At 36.2% G+C, this 19544-nt stretch overlaps 2 protein-coding genes across 2 annotated transcripts; one reads left to right on the top strand and one right to left on the bottom strand.

The window, feature by feature from the left end:
- The first annotated feature begins 348 nt into the window (after positions 1-348).
- LOC132165614 (cyclin-dependent kinase C-1) lies at positions 349-8312 on the top strand. Its single transcript, XM_059576248.2, has 12 exons — positions 349-566; positions 2397-2478; positions 2638-2728; positions 2835-2864; positions 3016-3125; positions 3223-3295; positions 3397-3517; positions 3654-3771; positions 6610-6749; positions 6862-6919; positions 7087-7157; positions 7466-8312. The coding sequence occupies exons 1-12, from the start codon at positions 457-459 to the stop codon at positions 8007-8009; spliced, it is 1548 nt and encodes a 515-aa protein (XP_059432231.1). The 5' UTR covers positions 349-456; the 3' UTR covers positions 8010-8312.
- Positions 8313-9434: 1122 nt separating this feature from the next.
- LOC132165975 (putative mitochondrial adenine nucleotide transporter BTL3) lies at positions 9435-14182 on the bottom strand. The gene is made up of 4 exons (XM_059576696.2): positions 13399-14182; positions 12364-12667; positions 10704-11171; positions 9435-9906 (listed from the first exon to the last, which is right to left on the bottom strand). Exons 1-4 carry the CDS (start codon positions 13848-13850, stop codon positions 9832-9834), a joined length of 1299 nt encoding a protein of 432 aa, XP_059432679.2. The 5' UTR covers positions 13851-14182; the 3' UTR covers positions 9435-9831.
- Positions 14183-19544: the final 5362 nt, after the last annotated feature.

Raw genomic sequence — 19544 nt, 5'->3', positions numbered from 1 at the left:
TTTATAGCATTAATCGAAGAATGCTATATAACATACTCTCATTTCACTGTTATTTCATTATGCCAACGTAACATTGTCAATTTACTTAAAAAAAAAAAAAGAAAAAGGCAACCATGAATTAGCGGCGTCAGTACAGTAGGATAGTAGTGAGACGATTTAGACTTTCTATTTTACCTTTTTTTTTTTAACCCCACAAAAAATTTGTTCATGCCCAAAACAAAAACCGGTGGGCAAAAGTCCCCTGTGAGTAAAGAACACCAGTACAGTATATCCAATAAAAAAACCAAACTAATTAATTTTACAGTATTATCTTTTTATTCTCTTAAAGCATTAAACTTTTCGCACCGACCCCATTGAAGTAAGGGGAAAAAATAGAAAAGAAAGCAGAGTCGAAGCCGCTTGTAGTTTTCCCCAAGAGAACGAAAACCAAAAGCGCTGCGAGAGAGAGAGAGAGAGATGTCAGTGGCCGGACCAGGGCAGCTGAACGTGGAGGAATACCCATCTTGGGGTTCACGAAGCGTCGACTGCTTCGAGAAGTTGGAGCAGATCGGCGAAGGCACTTATGGGTCAGTCCTCTCCCACACATAATTATCTTCTTATTCGTTTATTTACTTCTGTTTCTCTACTTTGGGAGAAAATCTTTTGCCTTCGTGTTTTTCTAGTTGGGTTCGTGGCTAGCGCGAAAGTTTTTTTTTTTTTTTGGGCTTTTTTCCGTTATTTGCAATCGTTGTATTCGCTGATCTCTCTCTCTCTCTCTCTCTTGGGTGAGGTAGTTTTAGATTTTTGATTGGTGCTTTAGCGGTTATTGGGTTGTGAAAAGTTGTGTGTGTTTTTTTTCCCCTGCTTCTTCGTCTTCGGTTCTGTTGGTGTTTAATGACATATCTGGGTTTTGAATTGAGATGCTGTATGTATCAGAAACTAAATATGGGTGGCTGATTTTTTGGGGTTTATCATATTGTTTGAGAGTAGTGATATAGGGGTCCTAATAGACGTCGGAGGTGGCTTTTAAAATCACCAATTCAATTATGACCATCCCTGATTTTAAAAGCCACCACTCTGATTTTAAAAGCCACATCACGTTTGGGAAGACGACTCTAGGAAGATTCTAGTACTCCTTATATCACTACTCATTGTTTGAAGCAATCCTTATTGAGAAAAAAGATGTGGGTTTGGCTTTTTTATGAAGAAGAATTTGTTGTTGTCGTTTTTTGTTGTTGTTGTTGCTGTTTGTTTTCGCTGTTTCTTTTTTTTCTATCGATTCTTGGGACAGGATGAGAGAAAGGAAAGGAAAAGAAAAAATGCTTGAAATTCTACTCCTTTGCTTCTATCATTCTGTTTCTTTTCTTTTAGCCAAAGTAGCTTCCTTTTTGAATGTACTGAGGTTCTATTTGTTTCATTCGTTTGATTATAGATTTTTCATTTTCTAGTGATTCAATGAGGTTTGAACTATTGATATGGTGCTTGTGCTATGTATCTCTCTTATATTCTCCTTCTAGATTATCCTTAATGAATGTAACTAGAAGTTTTTGTCAAGACCTTTGCTTCCTTTCGTATTTTTTCAAGTATATAATGACGATAAACACTGTCTAGGCAAGGAAAACTTGTGTGACTTTGTGTTTCCGTGGTTTACAGAATGCAAAGGTTATAAGAAGGTAAAAGTTTAGTATATAGAAAGTAATTTAGATGGTGTCATGTGTTTGAAGCACAGCAATGACCATTCTGGCAACAATTGATTACGTTACTTTAAGTTTGAGATTCTCTTTGGTTGTAAGCTGAAGAAGACATGAATAGAGTTAGAAACAATATATTACGATCACATATTTTTTATGTGAAGGGATTGACGATAAGTAAGAGCATTCACGTCCGGCTCAGTAAATTTACTCTCTATTTTAGCCACCAACTTTTTCAAAGCACCTATATCCGGCTCAACATTTTAGATATCCACTTTCACTTTTCCATTTAAATATTATTTTTCAAGAATTTCTTTAGTCTTTCTTTATTCATTCCTTAAAAAAGGAAAGCAAAAACAAGATTTGGTCAGTGAACAATGCTCACCAAATTTGGTGAGCTGGATGCTGTGTATTTTAGACCAATTTTAGCATTTTGGGTAGCTGGGTTCGAGTGCTCTTTAGTAGCTGTGATGAGATACCATGAGTTGTATATTTCTGCTCATAAGAATTGAAGCATTTATGTAATTTACTGTAAAATGCAACAGGGTCTATCTTTTATGTAAGGCTATTATATAAGTTTCGCATCTTTTTAAGTTTTTAGATTGTCTCTACGCACTAGTGGATGCCATTTCTTAAGCCTTATATGGATTTTGCTGAACTATAAATCAATTCAGTTATTTAGTTTGTCTGCTGGCTGATTTTTTTTTTTTTTTTTTTTTTTTGCAGTCAAGTTTATATGGCTAGAGAAATCAGAACTGGAGAAATTGTTGCCTTGAAGAAGATACGCATGGACAATGAAAAAGAAGGGGTAATTCTTTTTTCATTGTTCTTATTTATGGCAGATTAACCCAACAAAGATTGAGAAAGCAGTTGTTACCAAACAACATATGGGTGTGTGCGCACTGATGCATATAAATTTACTTTTCTTTCGAATAATTTGTTTGGCGTGTTTGCTTTATTTATGCAGTTTCCTATAACAGCTATTCGGGAAATTAAAATTCTGAAGAAGCTTCATCATGAAAATGTTATTAAGCTGAAAGAGATTGTGACATCTCCAGGTACTTTAGTTTTCCTAGATTTGAAGACTTCCATCTTCTATAGATGGTTAACAACAATATTGAATTATTTTGCTCATACGTTCTGTATTTTGTTATTGTGTGTAAGGTCCCGAGACAGATGAGCAAGGAAATCAAGGTGAGAGCTGTTGTATGCTTTCAAGATTAGTTGGTTCCATGAGTTATTTTTGGTTGCTTGTTATCCCAGTTGTTTCCCTATGGTTGTACATGTGGTTTTAAAGTGTCCCTGGTACCTAAATTCATGAGTTATATGTTTTTGGGAACTACAGATGGTAATAAGTTTAAGGGAGGCATCTACATGGTTTTTGAGTACATGGACCATGACTTGACTGGCCTTGCTGATCGTCCTGGGCTGAGATTTACAGTTCCCCAGATCAAGGTATTGTACGTTTTAAAATTGTAGGGGTGTTTTTATGTTTTGTGATCAAACATCAATGCCTAACAATTTACTGATATATATTATTTTTAAAATACAGTGTTATATGAAGCAGTTATTGACTGGGCTTCATTACTGTCATGTTAATCAAGTGCTTCATCGGGACATCAAAGGTGATTCTTCATGTGTTATTATTTAAGAGATAAGGTTTTATTGGAATTTGTTCTTAATGTTTCGTGATTGGGTTTAAGTTTGAGTAATTCCTTTCTTGCAGGTTCTAATCTTTTGATAGATAATGAGGGAAATTTGAAGCTAGCAGACTTTGGTCTTGCACGATCATTTTCTACTGACCACACTGGGAATCTTACAAATCGTGTTATTACTTTGTGGTACAGGTAAATTTTTCTTCACTTGGTGCATGATAGATTATATTTTAATCACTGGCTGTGATTCTCCCTGCACCATGCCTTTGATCTTTCAAGAATATCCCCATTTCCATTGAGTTGATTCAGATTGGCATGATTTGGGCAGGCCACCAGAGTTGCTGCTAGGAGCCACGAAGTATGGCCCGGCTGTTGACATGTGGTCTGTTGGTTGCATCTTTGCTGAGCTTTTGAATGGGAAACCAATCTTACCTGGGAAAAATGAGGTCAAATATGTTCACTGTTTTTTTTTAGTGTGATAACTACTACGAGAATGATGTGCATAAGCAGGTTCCTTCTGGTTTTGTATGTGGTGGTGGTGTAAAATGGTAGTGAATGCCACAACCTGCCTTTTCATAATTTGTTTTCAATTGGAATTTAGTTTAATTTTCTTTTTTCTTGATTAGTATGTTCTTGCCAGGAATCTAGTTTTAAACCATGATTAGTGCGTCAAGGTAAAAAACCAGAATGTTTTGTCAAAAATACATAATCTGAAAATTATGTTTTTTCAGTTCTTGGCAAGGTTTATGTGAGAGCCAGTGTGCAACAGTGATGCAAGGAGGTTGGGGTGTGTGTGTGTGCATGAGAGAGAGAGAGAGAGAGAGGTGTATATGATTAGGAGATGGAATTGTTTACTTTGTTCTTCAATCAGATGTACTCCATTGGATTGAGACAAGATGGTGTATACAAGCTTTATTGGATCCTCTCCAAGAGAGAGCAGTTTGTGGTTAGCTTGTTCTATAATGTCTTAATTCCCCAAGATAGCACCCATTTCTCTTGGTGGTGTATTTGGCAAAGTAAGACCCCTTTGATGAGAGTGGTTTTCTTCACTTGGTCGGTCACTTTAGGTAAGATCCTCACTTTGGATAATCTAAGGATGTGGCATATTATTGTGGTTGATTGTTGCTCTTTGTGTAAGAAGAGTAGGGCTTGTTGGAGAGGGAAGTTTGGTAGCCCTCAAAGTGAAGCTTTTTGGAAGATGATTTTGCTATGCGTGAAGTGATGTGTTTGGAGAGAAATAAATGACCAAAACTTTTATGACAAAGAAAGGACGGTGGCAGAGTTAAAAAACTTCTTTAACTTCCTTTTTCGTTGAATGGCCGTCAATGATTGTTTCCATGTATTTTTTTTAAATCTTTTTTGTTAGGCTTTTCCGTTGTTTATGTCGTGTGTACTTGGGTGTGCCCTTTGCTTTGAATGAAATTGGATTATTTACTTAAAAAAAAAAGTTTCGAAGCTATATGAACTTCTTTGCCTATGAAGTATCTAGGTCTTCCGTTGGGAGCCTTTTTTAAGAACAAATCTATTTGGGATGGCATATGGCATTATAGAGAAGGTAGGGTGCTGTTTGGCTAGTTAGAAGAAGAGGATGTACTTGCCAAAGGGTGTGAGGATTACCTTGATTAAGAGCACTATATCTAATCTGCCTACTCTCTTTATGTCTCTTTTTCCACTCTCTACTGGTATAGCCAATCACATAGAGAAGTTACGATGGGACTTCTTGTGGGGTGGTGTTGGTGAGCTGTTCAAATTTTACTTGGTAAAGTGGCTGGCCTAAGGTTCCCTTTTCCTGTGTATTGCATAGGAAAAAAAGTTGGTTGAAGGTTTGTTCTTTGATTTTTTTTTTTGGTGGGGGGGTGGTCCGAAATTTACTTATGTTCAACCAGGCTCTATTAGGGAAGTGGCTAACGATATGTGCATGAAACAAATGCTATGTGGAGGGTGGTAGGGGATCTTAAATATGGGTGGTGTTCTAATGATGTCCATGGGTCGTATGAGGTGGATATATGGAAAAAATCAGGAGGGGCTCGGTGAGAGCTCCAAGAATATATTTTGACATGACATGGTGTGTGGGGATCAAACCCTTATGGTAGTTTTTTCTAGAGCTATTTAGAATTTCTCAATTTAATGACACTTTTGTGGCTGTTCATTTGGAATTTTCTAGTGACTCTCATAAGTGGAACGTTAATTTTTATCCTAGCGGCCCATGATTGGGAGGTGAATTTCTTTCTTCTTTAGTCTGTTGGACTTCTTAACATTGAGATGGGGGTGAAGACAAACTTTGTTGGGTTCCTTCTAAGAGAGGGTTGTTTGATGTCAAATTATTCTACAATGTCCTAATTCTCTACGATAGTACTCCTTTCCCTTGGAGGAATATTTGGCGGAATAACGTTCATTCAAGAGTGGCATTTTTTGCTTGGATGGCAATGTTGGGGAAGATCCTCACTATAGAAAACCTAAGGAAGCAACATACTATGATGGTAAATTGGTGTTGATTTGTAAGAAGAGGGGGGTATTCGTTGACCATCTCTTACTCCACTGTGAGATTGCTTGTACTTAATGGAATACTATTTTCAGCCTCTTTGGGTTAGATTGGGTTGTGCGTAGATGAGTGGTAGACCTCTTCTCTTGTTGGAGAGGGCAGTTTGGCAGTTTTCATTGTGCAGCAGTGTGGAAATGGTTCGACCCTGCTTAATGCGGTGTATTTGGAGAAAAATCAATTATTGTAGTTTTTAAGACCGTGAGAGGATGGTGGTGGAATTAAAGGCGTCCTTTCTCGATGCCTACCATTGGACGAATACCACTGATTACTTTCATTTTTCTAGCTTTCATGATTTTTCAGATATTTTTTTTTCTTCTGGTTAGGCGTTTCTCTTGTATTCTTCATATGTATTTAGGTTGTTTAATGAATTCCTTTTACTTATCAAAAAAATAAGATTAGCTTTGCCTTTGTGGTGTCTAGTGTCAATATTTTTTTGCACAGCTGGTCCAAGCCTAGACAAAGGGTAAGGGTTACATTATGTGAGAAGCTAAGTACTCAATTTTCAGTTGACAATGAGTCGGTTTTAACTAAAGCATGAAATTGTTGGTTTTGAAACTGGAGAATGGTGAAGTCTTGAAAATTTTGAGAAACCTGGCGGAAATCATTTACCTTAGATGATATTAAATGATTATGCATACCATTGCACATCTCTATCAAAATATCTGAATGATGATAACTTTGATCTGAAGTAAACGTCTTTTGATGTTAGATATTGAAGATAATCTCTTCACTTCTATTGTAGCCTGAGCAATTGAACAAGATATTTGAGCTTTGTGGATCGCCTGATGAGATCAACTGGCCTGGTTGTTCTAAGATGCCTTGGTATAATAATTTCAAGCCATCAAGGCCCATGAAGAGACGTATAAGAGAGGTTTTTAGACAGTAAGTAAACAAAGATATATTATTTTCATAATCATGGAAAAGAATGGACAGCTACAATATACTAGAGTACTTGTTTACTAAGTCTAATTTTTGTAATTTACTTGATTTGCAGTTTTGACCGCCATGCTCTAGATTTGCTGGACAGCATGTTAACTCTTAATCCAGAAAAGGTACCAACGAACATCAAGATTTGTTTCTTTCCTGATTATAACAGATCTTGCCTCATTATGGTTACCAATTAGGTTTTTACTATGTAGTATTCAATTTTCAATATAGTTGTTGTCATTTGCTTCAAATTCTCATTTCCTTTTTTATTGCTAATCTCTTGTTTATGTAGAGAATATCTGCCCAGGATGCACTGGTTGCAGAGTATTTCTGGAATGATCCTTTACCTTGCGATCCCAAGAGGTATGGATTCCCGGCTTTAAATTTCTGTACCCCTCATAGGAGTTAAAAGGTTAATTTGCACATTTCATTTAAATAAGAAAAATGAAGGTAACATTCTTGTCCCCAAAGGTATACCCATTTGTGGTGTGCCACCTTTTGCAAACAACTTCCGGTTATCTTTTCTCGTGCTTACATAGACATGTCCCTTTCTGCTTGAACTCCCTTTTAAAATTTGCATATTCTAATTGATTTCTGCTTTATCAAACACATTTAGGGTGTCTTCTTAGTTTCATAATATGTTGAAACCATGCTTTGATTGGATCATGTAGCCTGCCCAAGTATGAATCATCACACGAGTTCCAGACAAAGAAAAAAAGGCAGCAGCAACGACAAAATGAAGAAACAGCAAAGAGGCAGAAACTGCAGCACCCGCAGCAGCATACGCGTCTGCCTCCCATTCAACATAGTGGGCAATCTCATCCTTCTCATTGGCATGGGCCTAGTCATCCTGTCAACAATACGCAGCCTCCAGTGTCTGCCGGACCTAGTCATCACCAATACGGAAGGCCTCGCGGTCCTCCCGGAGGTCCAAATAGGTATCCTCCAAGTGCAAACCAGAGTGGGGGGTATAACCAAAATCGTGGGACCCAAGTTGGAACCTACAATAGTGGGCCATATCCAGCACAAGGGCGGGGTGGACCACCATATGCTGGGAGCAGTATGCCTGCTCCGGGTCAAAGAGGAGCTGCTAGTGGTTATGGAGTTGGCCCCCCAAATTACTCCCAAAGTGGTCAGTTTGGCGGCTCTGCTGGTGGTAGAGCTCCGAACCCTTTGGGCGGGAATCGAAATCAACAATATGGTTGGCAGCAATGATAAATTGAGAACCAATACTTTGGTTGAATAATTACGATGTGGAAGAGAGACACAAATGAAATGGGAGTGAATATGGCATCGGCTTATAATTGTAATTTGGAATTATGCAAATCAGACCTTGAGACGGGTTTCTACACGTTTCGGTCATTATTTCCCAAGCTTAAATACTGTATATACTTTTTTCTAGGGAGCTTTTTCTATGCCCTTGTTTCATTTGTGGCATGAAGAAGTTGTAATGCCCGTGTAAGAAGTAGAAAATCAAATTTGTATGACTTATAATTTCTATCAATGGGTGTTTCATCATGATTCATGTTGCATCTATTTACGCCATAACAAATCTTTATTTTAATTATTTAATATTATTCATTCTTAATTTCTTTCTCTTTTTTTCCTCAATATTTTCTTATATTGGGTGCTACGTATATGACACTTACTGGGAATGTTTAGCTCTAGAGATGACCTAAAGTCACTTTCGCTTTCATGTAGCAGTTGCAGCTGGTGTATGTGTTGTTATTTTCACTTTTTCTACTGTCTTTTATAAAAGGAAAAAATGTTTGGTCTATGAGGTTTCATTTAAAATTTATCAAATCACTTCTTAAGGTTTGCACCGTTATTATGACTCATTCTGTACATAATGAGTGACATGTGACCATCAGACTACTTCATGTCTAATAAAAAGTAAACATGCGACCATATGATCTAGTCAACTAACTTACATTAGACACACTTAACCTGTTAACTCACGCATCACTATTTTTGAGTTACAGTTGACATGATGCATCCAATGTGATGTGTGTTTAAAGTAAGTTTGTTTAGTGGATTGTTTGGACACGTGTTTACTTTTCATTAAAAATGACATGATGGCCACATGTCACTCATCACCGTTAAAAAGTCAATAGAAATGATACCGAGAGTCAATTGATAACGGCATGTGAATCTTTTGATGAAATTTGATGAATTATAAACCTTAAAAGAGTGATTTGATAAAAGGTAAAACCTCACAAGCCACCATTTTTCCTTTCATAAAATATAAGAGAGATGAAATTCTTTCTAAGAATATAGAAGAAATCAATTACAAATCTAGAAATGATTTGCTATCCTTCTCTCTTTTCAAAGGTGAAAGTGATTCTTCAGAAGTTTTGATCCGGTAATTCCTGGTTGATGATATGGTTTGGAGCCTATAACTTGGTTAACATAATAGGTGATGAGGTTCTAATGTCTCCCCCACAAGAATGTAAATTTTCAGTAGTTATTTAATCCAATTTAGTTGTCCTTATCCAATCAAATGTGACAAAAAAAAAGAAGAAAAGATAAATTTTAATCTATATGATAAATAAATAAAAAATGAATAAAAGTATGTATTTGATAACACAGAAATTCAGAGTTGTATTTATAATGTCAATAGAATATTAGAAATGACAAACCACCTCGCCATTACATAAATTTTGAAAAGTAAAATCAAAATTTGAAATAAAGATAATCTCCAAATGAACAACGGAGGGTAAAATTATGGTTTAACAGATCACTGACACGTTCACCAACATTATTTTCTTTACTCCTTTATAAATCAGTTTTTTCAGTTGTTCTACTTGTAGGTTTCAAAAGTAACATGTAAATTTTAAAAGAAATATACTTGAGCAGAAGCACAACTGAAAACATCAACTTCTCCATTTAATCAAGTATATTCCATCCCCACCCCCCCAAAAAAAAATCCCAAAAAAAAATCCCCAAAAAAGATATATTTCCTTTTTTTTAAAAAAGAAAAAAGAAACCGGAAAATCCAACTACTACAAGCGCTCTCCAATGGACTTGAGCAGGCTCTCTATGTGGACTCTACTTTGAGAACTATCTTCATGAACTCATACACAAAATAACTTATGGCAGCTGATGGTAAAACCTGAAAATAAAAGACAAATGTAAAATCATGTTAGAACTTGAAAGGATAAATCGAGGTCATCATGTACGATGGAATCGAACATTATCATGTTATGCAAACACAGAGAATTAAAGTCAGATACATAATTTTCTCATACACAAAGCGGAAAAAAAGGAAAATAATGAAGGTCTATATGTAATGGGCATAAAGAGATAAATTGCATTGACCTCTCATGGTTATGATATTGGAGGACATTTCCAGTTCCGGGTAAGGTAGGTGGTAAGGATTTCTAATTCAAAGGTAGGTAGTAGATAACGGTTTTAAAATCTAGGGCAGTTGGCCACAGTGGTCTTTATGGAGGCAGGGATCACAGTTTTTGATTATTCCAGAGAAAATACAAATTTCATAACCCTGATGATGTTCAAGTGTCTGACTAAAGTGATAGAGAGGAGTGAAAGGAGAGAACAAGGGCGTAGATGATTGTAATAGAAAAATATTTTCAGACAAGTCTTTCACTTTCACCTCTGGGAAAGAAAAATTGAAAAGCAGGTAGGAAGGGGATCATAAAATTCTCGCTATCTTAAACTTCATCTTTCAATAGCTCGTATTACTGGCAGGCCTATTGCCAGTTGTGTGTCATGTACCGATTGCTAATGTGTATAACAAGGACCAAGAAATTAAAACCCGTGCATCTACTTCGACTTTATGGTCTACTAAAGCATTTATCGACCAAGTTATCATTTCAAGGACATCCACAGTTACTCAACAAACCAGAAACCTTTAAGCAATAAAAAGTTTACCAAAGATCTGAACTGTACCTGCAATAAGCTGGGAATTAATCCTGCATAGAGAGCAGGAACACCTCCTTTCTCAACAATCTTGATGCAAGTTGCCAGTGCACTTAACCTTGTTTCCCGCACTTGCATTTGGAGCTGTCTCCTCACAACTTCAAATGGATAAGTAGCAGCTTCAGCACAAGCACCAGCAATCGCCCCATACAATAATGTTCTGCCCGGACCCAACTCAAGCTGTTCCAAAGCATTCAGTTCCTCACCTTCTTGTTTCATGTTTTGGATTCTTCTTCTCCCTTCTGGGGAATGCAGATATGCTGATTTCAACATATCATAAACACCATAGAACACCGCACCTGAAGGGGCCATGCTTATGATGGAGGGTACTAAGCCCTTGTAAAGAGAAAAGAATCCTTCTGTTTGGATCATGTGGCGGAAAGTACCGATAACACCACCCAAGGCTTCACCACCAGGTGCTACCATCTTTGTCCTGATCTGAAATATTTCAAATTTTCGGATGTAATGCATGGATTATTTCTTTCCAAAAGAAATTCGTATACAGCATTATTATGATAAATTGGCTAAAGTTAAAACCTACATGTCTAAAATTTCTGGTATAGCTAACTATAACATTATCCAAAATTCTTACAAAGGTACTCACACGTCCCATTGCGTAAAATATCATTCTATCAACTTTTACAAAATGTCTGCACTATGAACATATGCAAGATAACAGACTTGATTTCATTTCAACAGAATTTTGCCTTTTGAATTGGGCCCATTTTAGCTGTAACAAATCTAGAACCTAAGATCCCAATATTAAAACATGAAACGTTATCGTGTATGACAGCATTCAATCACAAAATTGATTATATTCATCCAAAATAAGGTCCTCCATTGAAATCCTATAATTATTGCTAGACTCGCTGAATATGGAATGAAAACAAAATTGGATGTCCAAATAAATTACAAGGTTTTGATACAAATGGTCATACTATATCCAACTTAACCAATATTCGTGAGAGCACAAGTAACATAAGTTAATGTACCCCAGTCATAGGCTACGGTTATTCCCCTGGCTGCAGTGTTCCCTCCAGCCCCCTCCAGCTCCTTCTTTTCAATTACATAATCGGTTTGTTTCATATCAAGTCCTATGGACAAAAGCGGGAGGGTCTAGAAGCGGAACAGTAATGAGATGTTGATGAAAGGTGGAGGGCCCAGATTGAACTTTTAGCCCTATGTTACAATACAGTATCCAATAAACTGTGTTAGACAGAAACATATTTATGGTACTTCTAATTCTTGCCCTAGGTTAAGTAACCTCACACTTCAGTCGAACGAACACTCGTGATGACAGAACAACAAAGGTGCAAAAAGTCCAGGACTCCATCTTGGGATAAGAGACCAGTAAAGGCATAACATAGGGTTTCAGATTGGTGGTGGATTACATATCTTTTTTTGTAGGGTAGAAGGGGGAGGGGGATATGTTAGTCCTGTCTAACCTACATGAATTCTCATCATAGAAACATATAAACACTTCACCAAAAGAGATATCTCAAAACTGCATATAAGTTTTCAATGTTAAATAAGTGTAAAAGTTTCAAACTTTCACCAGGCAAAAAGAAAGCTCACAACAAAAAGTCCACTGGTAAAAGAAGAAAAAAAAAAGTGTTTAGCTGTCACATACAGTGTCCATCGGTATGCAGAGCATGGTAGCAGTGATTCCAGATGCAGCACCAGCAATGAACCTCTCAAAATTTGTGGTTTCCTCGTTCCCGGTCAATTTCATCAGTTGATTTCTGTAAGTATCATATGCATAGAAATTGATAGCCTTAAAGGGCGCCGTGCGAAGAATATTGACAAAATTTCCTTTCCAAAAACCTTTCAGCCCTTGAGTGGCTGCAATTGTCTTGATGAGATCAAAAAGGTTCTTCTGCTCACCACGAACCATATATTCCAGCTTTAATCTCTCAAGTGGGGCAACAAAGGTTCTGATTCAGTATCATACATGTAGACAAAATTTAAATCAACACAATGGTTATCCATATGCAAATTAAAAAAAAAAAAAACACACACACACACACACACATCTACTGGACACCAAAAATTTTATGGTGTATTTATTGAGTAATGTAATGTGATGTGGCTTTTAAAATCACCCATAAATCAAAATTCAATAATGGCCATCTTAAATTCAATGATAATTTTAAAAGTCACGTCGCATTTAGTCCTCCTTATAGCATTGCTTGTATTTATTAGCTAAACATAATATTGAAGGTTCCAATTTATTATCTTTCCTTCAAAAAAAAAAAAAAAAAAAAAAAATCTCAGCAAACCACATCGTTTTTCTCTTCAAGAAGAATATGAGTTAAATCTCATGAGTGAATGGATTGTTAAGGCATCGTACAGTTGCTAAGTCCACATTGGTTATATACTAAGTGGAACTGAATTCATCTATTTTTGGGTATAATGCAGTTGTGACGGGCACTTCTTTGGGTAGTGAGAAAATTAATCCAAGTTTACAGCCTAACAACAGAAACTAAAGTAGGATACAATCTTCAGTTAGAGAAGAGCACACACAGAAAGAATTCATATACCAACAAGCTTTTATGTAAATTCCTGTTCACTAGTGTAATAGACCACCACAAGCTCACAACCAAACACTAGTAGCCATTTCAAAAATAAAACTTGAAAAAAAAAAGAAAAAAAAGAAAAAGTAAACCTTGAGACCATAGCAGAAACAGCTCCAGCCCAGAGATGCTTGGTCACGTTCATAGCATATGGTCCCCTAGTCTTGACCGTCCGTACCTTCTCTTCCTCCTTATACACCACCGCCTCCTCCACCGCTTCCTCCTCTTCCTCCATACTCTTATTCTCGTTTTGCCCCAGCACTTCCCCAGATTCCCGAACGTACCCATTGTCCCCATGATCGTCTCGCTTTATCGACAAGCTCACCGACAAAAACTCTCCGCCGACTCTCTTCCCTCGCCGTGGAGCCTCAAGTCTAAGGCTCCAAGAACCCAAACCCGAACCCGAAAAACTACCCGGCGAGATCAGCCTGACAAACGAAGCGGGAACATTGTGGTGGTCGAGGAACAAGCCTCCGAGGAGGGGCAACGAATCGGACGGATCGGGTTCGATCAGGCGGGTGAACCAGCGGTCGGGGCCGTGCATTGCGAAGCAGTGAGAGTGGTGGTGTGAGAGAGGGAGGCTTCGGGGGGTGCGTGGGTTGGTGGAAATGGGGTTTGGATTTCAACAACATTTAGAGTATTAAAGGGGCGGTTGATGAAGAAAAAGTCGGAATAGGAATGGGAATAGTTATGGGAATAGCAGAAGGAGCTTGAAGAGCACGAGGGAATGGAATGAGATTTGGGGAAGGAGAGCGACAGCAGGAATTGGAACTATACTGATGGTGATTGGCTTCCATCGCCGCACGCTCACATCGGGTTTTTCGTCGTCTTCGATTTGGTGGCTGACCGTCAATGCTTCGGCCTTGCGCGTCACAGTTTTCCTTCGAGTTTACTATTTATCTTTCGCGTGGTAACGTAGTAATGCTGAGTAAACGCTTATTCATCCGCACCGAACCGTCACCAACCGATTCTTGACTTTCGACAGTCGGTAAACATAATAAAAACATAATAAAAATAAATTTTTACTTGACACTATTTTAAAAAAAAAATTGTATTTAAGAGTTCGAGAGCGTGAGTCTTTATAGCATTTCTTTTTTACCGTTATCTCATAATACTTTAGGTTTTCAAGTTCCAACCAACTTTTAATCGGTCTTTACTTACAAAAATTTAAAAATTGGTTGAGACACTTTTTTTTTATATTTTAAGGAAAATCATTCTTATCTCATTAATAGAGGAATCAAGAGCATTAAAACTCTTATAATCACAGAACATAACGTTCTGAAAGATCCTAGCCAAAGCTAAAAGATTACACATCAAAGACGCCAAACATCCGCTAATCTATAACTAATCTTCAGTTGGAATAACAGATCTGCACTAGGCAGACACAAACTAATGCATAGGTAGCTCTTATTCCTCGACCCTGAGATCAAAAGGACCCCATGCCGACACATATCCTCCTCAATCCGAAAGTCAGGATATCGTTCACATCCACAACCCCAGAGGTTTGGACCAAAATAACAAGCGAGTGGATCAAGAGAGAGGACATGACCTTATTACAAGCAGCAAGAAAAACAAGAAAAATACATGAAAAATCAAAGCAATACAACTAAAAATTTAAAAATAGGAGCACACTAGGCGAATGACAGCAGTCGGAAGAAAAGCCGATCGCGTACTTGCCAAAAACCGATGCGTAGGTGGCATTGGAAGCACATCACGGTGGGGACACGTGAAAAGACCCAGCAAAAGACGGTAGACAGCAAAGCTGGCGCGGAGGAGATCGGCGGCGCATTTAAAGAATTGGGGGGAAGTTTGAGTGAAATATGTATGTATATATCAATATTTAAGAAATAATATTATACACTATATTTTTATCTCATAGAGCAAGAAGGGGGCAAAAGACCCTCGGCCGCCATTGAATATGTGAGGAGAGAGGTCCACCGCCACCGGTCCATCCTACTTAATAGTCACTGCTGGCAGCCGGCAGGTCATTTTCTCTCTTTCTCTTCCTTTGCCCAAGGTTCGGTCTCTCCTGGGCTTACGGCCCACAAAGTGGTTTAAAATTTAAATGACGACCCTCTAAGCCAATTTTAGATGGGATACGCATGGGCATTATAGTAGTAAGCCCAGCCCAGATGGGCCACTGAATTTTATGCTTAATAATATTAATATTAATATTATCAAATTTACGTGACAATATTAAGGGAAAAATGTAAAATCAGTCACTGTGGTTTACCTGATTTGCAATTAATTTCCTGTGATATTAAAATGAACTCAAAGGTCCCTAAGATATATCAAAAAAATAATTTAGTCCCTACAATCAAATTTTGTTCACTGACTTAACAGATTATGATAACATGAAACGTTAGAGCCAATAAAATTGTGATACTTGTCATATTTAAGTCATTGTCACACTGACAGAATTTGTTAAATTAGTGGACGAAATTTGACTGTAGGAACTAAATTATTATTATTTTTTTTTTGCATATTTCGAGAACCTTTGAGTTCATGTTGATACCACAAGGAGTTAATTGTAAATCAAAATAAATAAATAAATAAATTAAAAAAAAAAAGAAGAAGAAGAAGAGAGAATTCCCAGATAGAGGCTGTTGGCAATTTATCAAGCTCAAACTTTGATTTAAAAGGAGGCTTAGAGTGAACTGGCTTTATATTTAAATTTTTTATTAATTTTTTTTTCAAATTTATCTTTTAATCTGCCGCCATTGCCACTGTTTGTAATTATTCTATAATATTAATGTGACAGTTTCAATTCATTCTTGATTTTTTTTTAACGAAAATTAATCTTATAATTAGTTGAGACTGCCACATTAACATTATGAGATAGTTGTAGAATAAAAATATAGTTTATACTACTACTCAATTTATTTTCCCCTCTTACACTCCTTACCATTGTCCACTCCTCTTTCCAATTCAAAGAGAAAACACTTATCTGTTTTTAAAATTAAAAACAAAACAATCTTCTTAAAACCTTCAACAAATAATTTAAAATACAAAATATTTTTTAAATGAGTAATGTTACACCTATAACTCTTTTGTAACATGCTAACACGTGTCAACACGTGATTACTGATTAGAACCATGTCAGCCACTTAAAAAAATTATCACCCTCCAATAACATATGGACACAAGTTAACAAGTGGTCAAATAGTTGTAACAGCAACAAATTGCAAAGAACATTTGATACATATTCTAATTACACTTTTATCCTTTTGTATTTATAATGTTAAAAAGCTAAGCATTCATGTAGGAGACGAGGGGCAGAGATGTTAATCGAACCTCCTCCCCCTTGCGGTTCTGCATCTATAAATGTTTTTGTCTGAACGCTGCGTTTCTGCAACTTGTTCGTGGAATATATTCCCTTCCTACGGTCACTTTTGGCTTTATATTCTCATTGGCAAATTGGCAATCTTATCTTTGCATGGCATACAGTAGCCAGAGATTCAAAAGGAACCAAAAGAAGATAAGAAAGAAAATATCACCTTTAAGGCTTAACGATAAGAAGAATTCATAACAAAAGCTTATAGAATGAGCTCAGCATTTAGCCCTTGATTAATCAGAGAGGATATTTCATTGATTCTCTCTTGGTTCTTGTTCAAACTCTTTTGCATACTTCTATTCTTGAATTGCTTGCGCTATTCTTCATCCTCATAACATAACTTGCTCTGATTCTCCTCGTCTCGGAAGAACTTGACACATTTTTAAAAATACATATATTCTAAAAAAAATTTGCCAATTTAATAGATTTGGTTTGAATAATTTTCTTTAATCCATTTCTTTTAAAATACTTTACCCTTTCTAATGGAAATAGGTGTACCATATAATAATGTCTATTGGAAGTAAGCATTATGTGGTTATTAGATGGACCCACCTCCGATTTGACCTTAATCCAGATTCATTGCCTACGAAACCTACAAGCCGACATGACATCATCTATGTTAGGCCAACAGAGCTTGAGCTAGTTTGGGGTCGGCCAAACTTAACTCGAGTAAGTCGGCATGATCGGATTCATTATGAATGAGCATGTGTAGGGAGCATAAAGAGAATTACATCCACAATGTCTTGGCTCTTGTCACTTTGATTACTGACATTTTGCTGAAGCCAAAATATGCTGAAAACATGAGCTAAGGGAGTGGGGCCATATAATCAAATTTTGTTAACCCCATAACTCTCCCTCAATCGACTAAGAGAGAAACATTCTATAAAATGGAAAGAGGTAGATCAAGGTGATGTACGCTAATTCTTCTCATCAAATACTCTTACTCATTATGCTTACTTTTCTTCTCAAAGCTAATCATGACTCACTTAAACATCATAATGACTCCGTCTTGCATCATTTGCTGTTCACTTCTCAACGCCATTCATCGAACTCAAGCATTGGAGGGACTCCTCGCTGAACCACCAACATATCACTTTAACCTTTCTCTTTACTTCATCTCATTGGCATTATTTGTACAGAGCTCCACATGCGATTAGAGTGAGAAAGCATATACATATTTTTGTACAATTTTAATACATCCCTTTTTCTGACCGTTAAAGTAATGATTAAATGATTAATTTTTTATTTTTATTTTTATAAGCTTAAGTTTTTAAGATAACTGGTGATTTAATATGATATCAAAGCCAAGAGTCTTGCGATCGAACTTTGACTCCGTCAAATCACTAAATTTAAATTAAATATTACATGTGTTATATCACACCTATTAAAATAAAGTTTAAACCAATTATTAATTTTTTATAAGTTTCATAGTTTAATTTGTCAATAGTATAATGACTTGTGTCCGATTCGTATAGGGCAATCGAAAGCCAACATTTTACAATACGACCAAAAGGTCGGTCTATATTTGTTTTGGTCGTCCCACGAGGTAGTCACCGTCACAGGCGACGAAGAGATGGGTCTGGAGGCTCTGAACAGAAAACGCCCCGTGACTCTCCCTTTGATTGACTTTTGTCTCGTTGTCTGTTGTATCGAGCCTTGTTTTCTCGCTTTAAGCGTCACATGCAGCCTATTGGCCTATTCCCAAAATCGAGACAAATCTCGTAACGTACCATAATATCAACCAAGATTCGCCCTTTTCCCCAATCTGCCCTTCGCATTTTACACAATCTCCCATCCGGCCATCTCCATTTGACTTCTCACAGACTCACGGGCACTACTATTTGCATTTCTTTTGAGCATTTTCATTTTGGTTAATCGGGTACTAATAAAAAATAAAATAAAAAAATGTCCAAGATTTGAACCACTCCTCTACATCTTTAATTTATTTTAACTATTTTTTGTTTAGTGTTTATCTAGCAGATTTATAATCAAAATCCTCTAGAATTTTTAAAGTGTCATTTTATATAGATTTTCTCAAATTTGAACTATTATTTTAAATTAAATTATTAAAAATGTTATCATATCATCATTTATCACTTCTACTAACTTAATATTTTATTATAATATTAATATGATAAAATCTAATAATTTAATTAAAAATATATATATACATGAAGATTTAATGAAAAGATTGAAGAGATAAAAGCAAATCGTATAAAATTAATAGTTTGTTTAGGTTTGTGATTTCAAAAATTAATATGATAAAAGTAAATTATTTTTTAAAAATGCACACTATTGCCTGTAATTTAAAAGCACTTATTTTTTTAAAAAAATTTAAACCACAATTTTTTAAAACATAATCTCAAGTATGATATATTTTTTTGGTGAAATTCACTTTATTCTCTGAAGTTTCAAGAGTTTTTCAATTCGAACCTCAATGTTTAAAAATTTGTGATATTTAAAAAAATTTCAATTCAGGCCCTCGTTACTAATTTTTTTCTAATTGGACATAATTTTTTTTAAAAAAAATGTATTGAGAGTAATTACGAAATTTCATAGATTTTCGTCTAATTTGACGAAAATTAGTAACGGAATGTCTGAATTAAAATTTTTTGAAACATTAAGAAGTATATTGTTAATTTTTTAAACATTATAGTTCGAATTAAAAAATTCATGAAATTTCAGGAGTAAAGTGAATTTAAGCCTATATTTTTATAAAATTTAGTTTAAAATCGCAAAATGGTTGAAAAATTAAAAAATGGTCATTGAAAGGGAAGCGGAGGGCAATTTGGTCACAGCAACTGGGCAGATAATGGGCATTTTGTCACGTCGTCCAAGTCGTAGTCAGGAGCTTCTCTGGCACATCGTGCCGTTTATAAGAATAAAAAGAAAAAGGCTTTCTCT

The sequence above is a fragment of the Corylus avellana genome, chromosome 11 (assembly GCF_965113065.1).
Source record: "Corylus avellana chromosome 11, dhCorAvel1.hap1.2, whole genome shotgun sequence".
Classification (NCBI taxonomy): Eukaryota; Viridiplantae; Streptophyta; class Magnoliopsida; order Fagales; family Betulaceae; genus Corylus; species Corylus avellana.
Note: the sequence above shows the minus strand (reverse complement) of the source record. Positions and strands in the feature narration are given on the sequence as shown.

Coding starts and splice junctions, on each gene's coding strand:
- LOC132165614 (XM_059576248.2), top strand. CDS start 457: ATGTCAGTGGCCGGACCAGGGCAGCTGAACGTGGAGGAATACCCATCT. Junction 3,296..3,396: donor GCTTCATCGGGACATCAAAG/GTGATTCTTCAT, acceptor CCTTTCTTGCAG/GTTCTAATCTTTTGATAGAT. Junction 3,772..6,609: donor TCTTACCTGGGAAAAATGAG/GTCAAATATGTT, acceptor CTTCTATTGTAG/CCTGAGCAATTGAACAAGAT.
- LOC132165975 (XM_059576696.2), bottom strand. CDS start 13,850: ATGCACGGCCCCGACCGCTGGTTCACCCGCCTGATCGAACCCGATCCG. Junction 12,668..13,398: donor GTTTCTGCTATGGTCTCAAG/GTTTACTTTTTC, acceptor ATACTGAATCAG/AACCTTTGTTGCCCCACTTG. Junction 11,172..12,363: donor TCTGCATACCGATGGACACT/GTATGTGACAGC, acceptor GAAATATTTCAG/ATCAGGACAAAGATGGTAGC.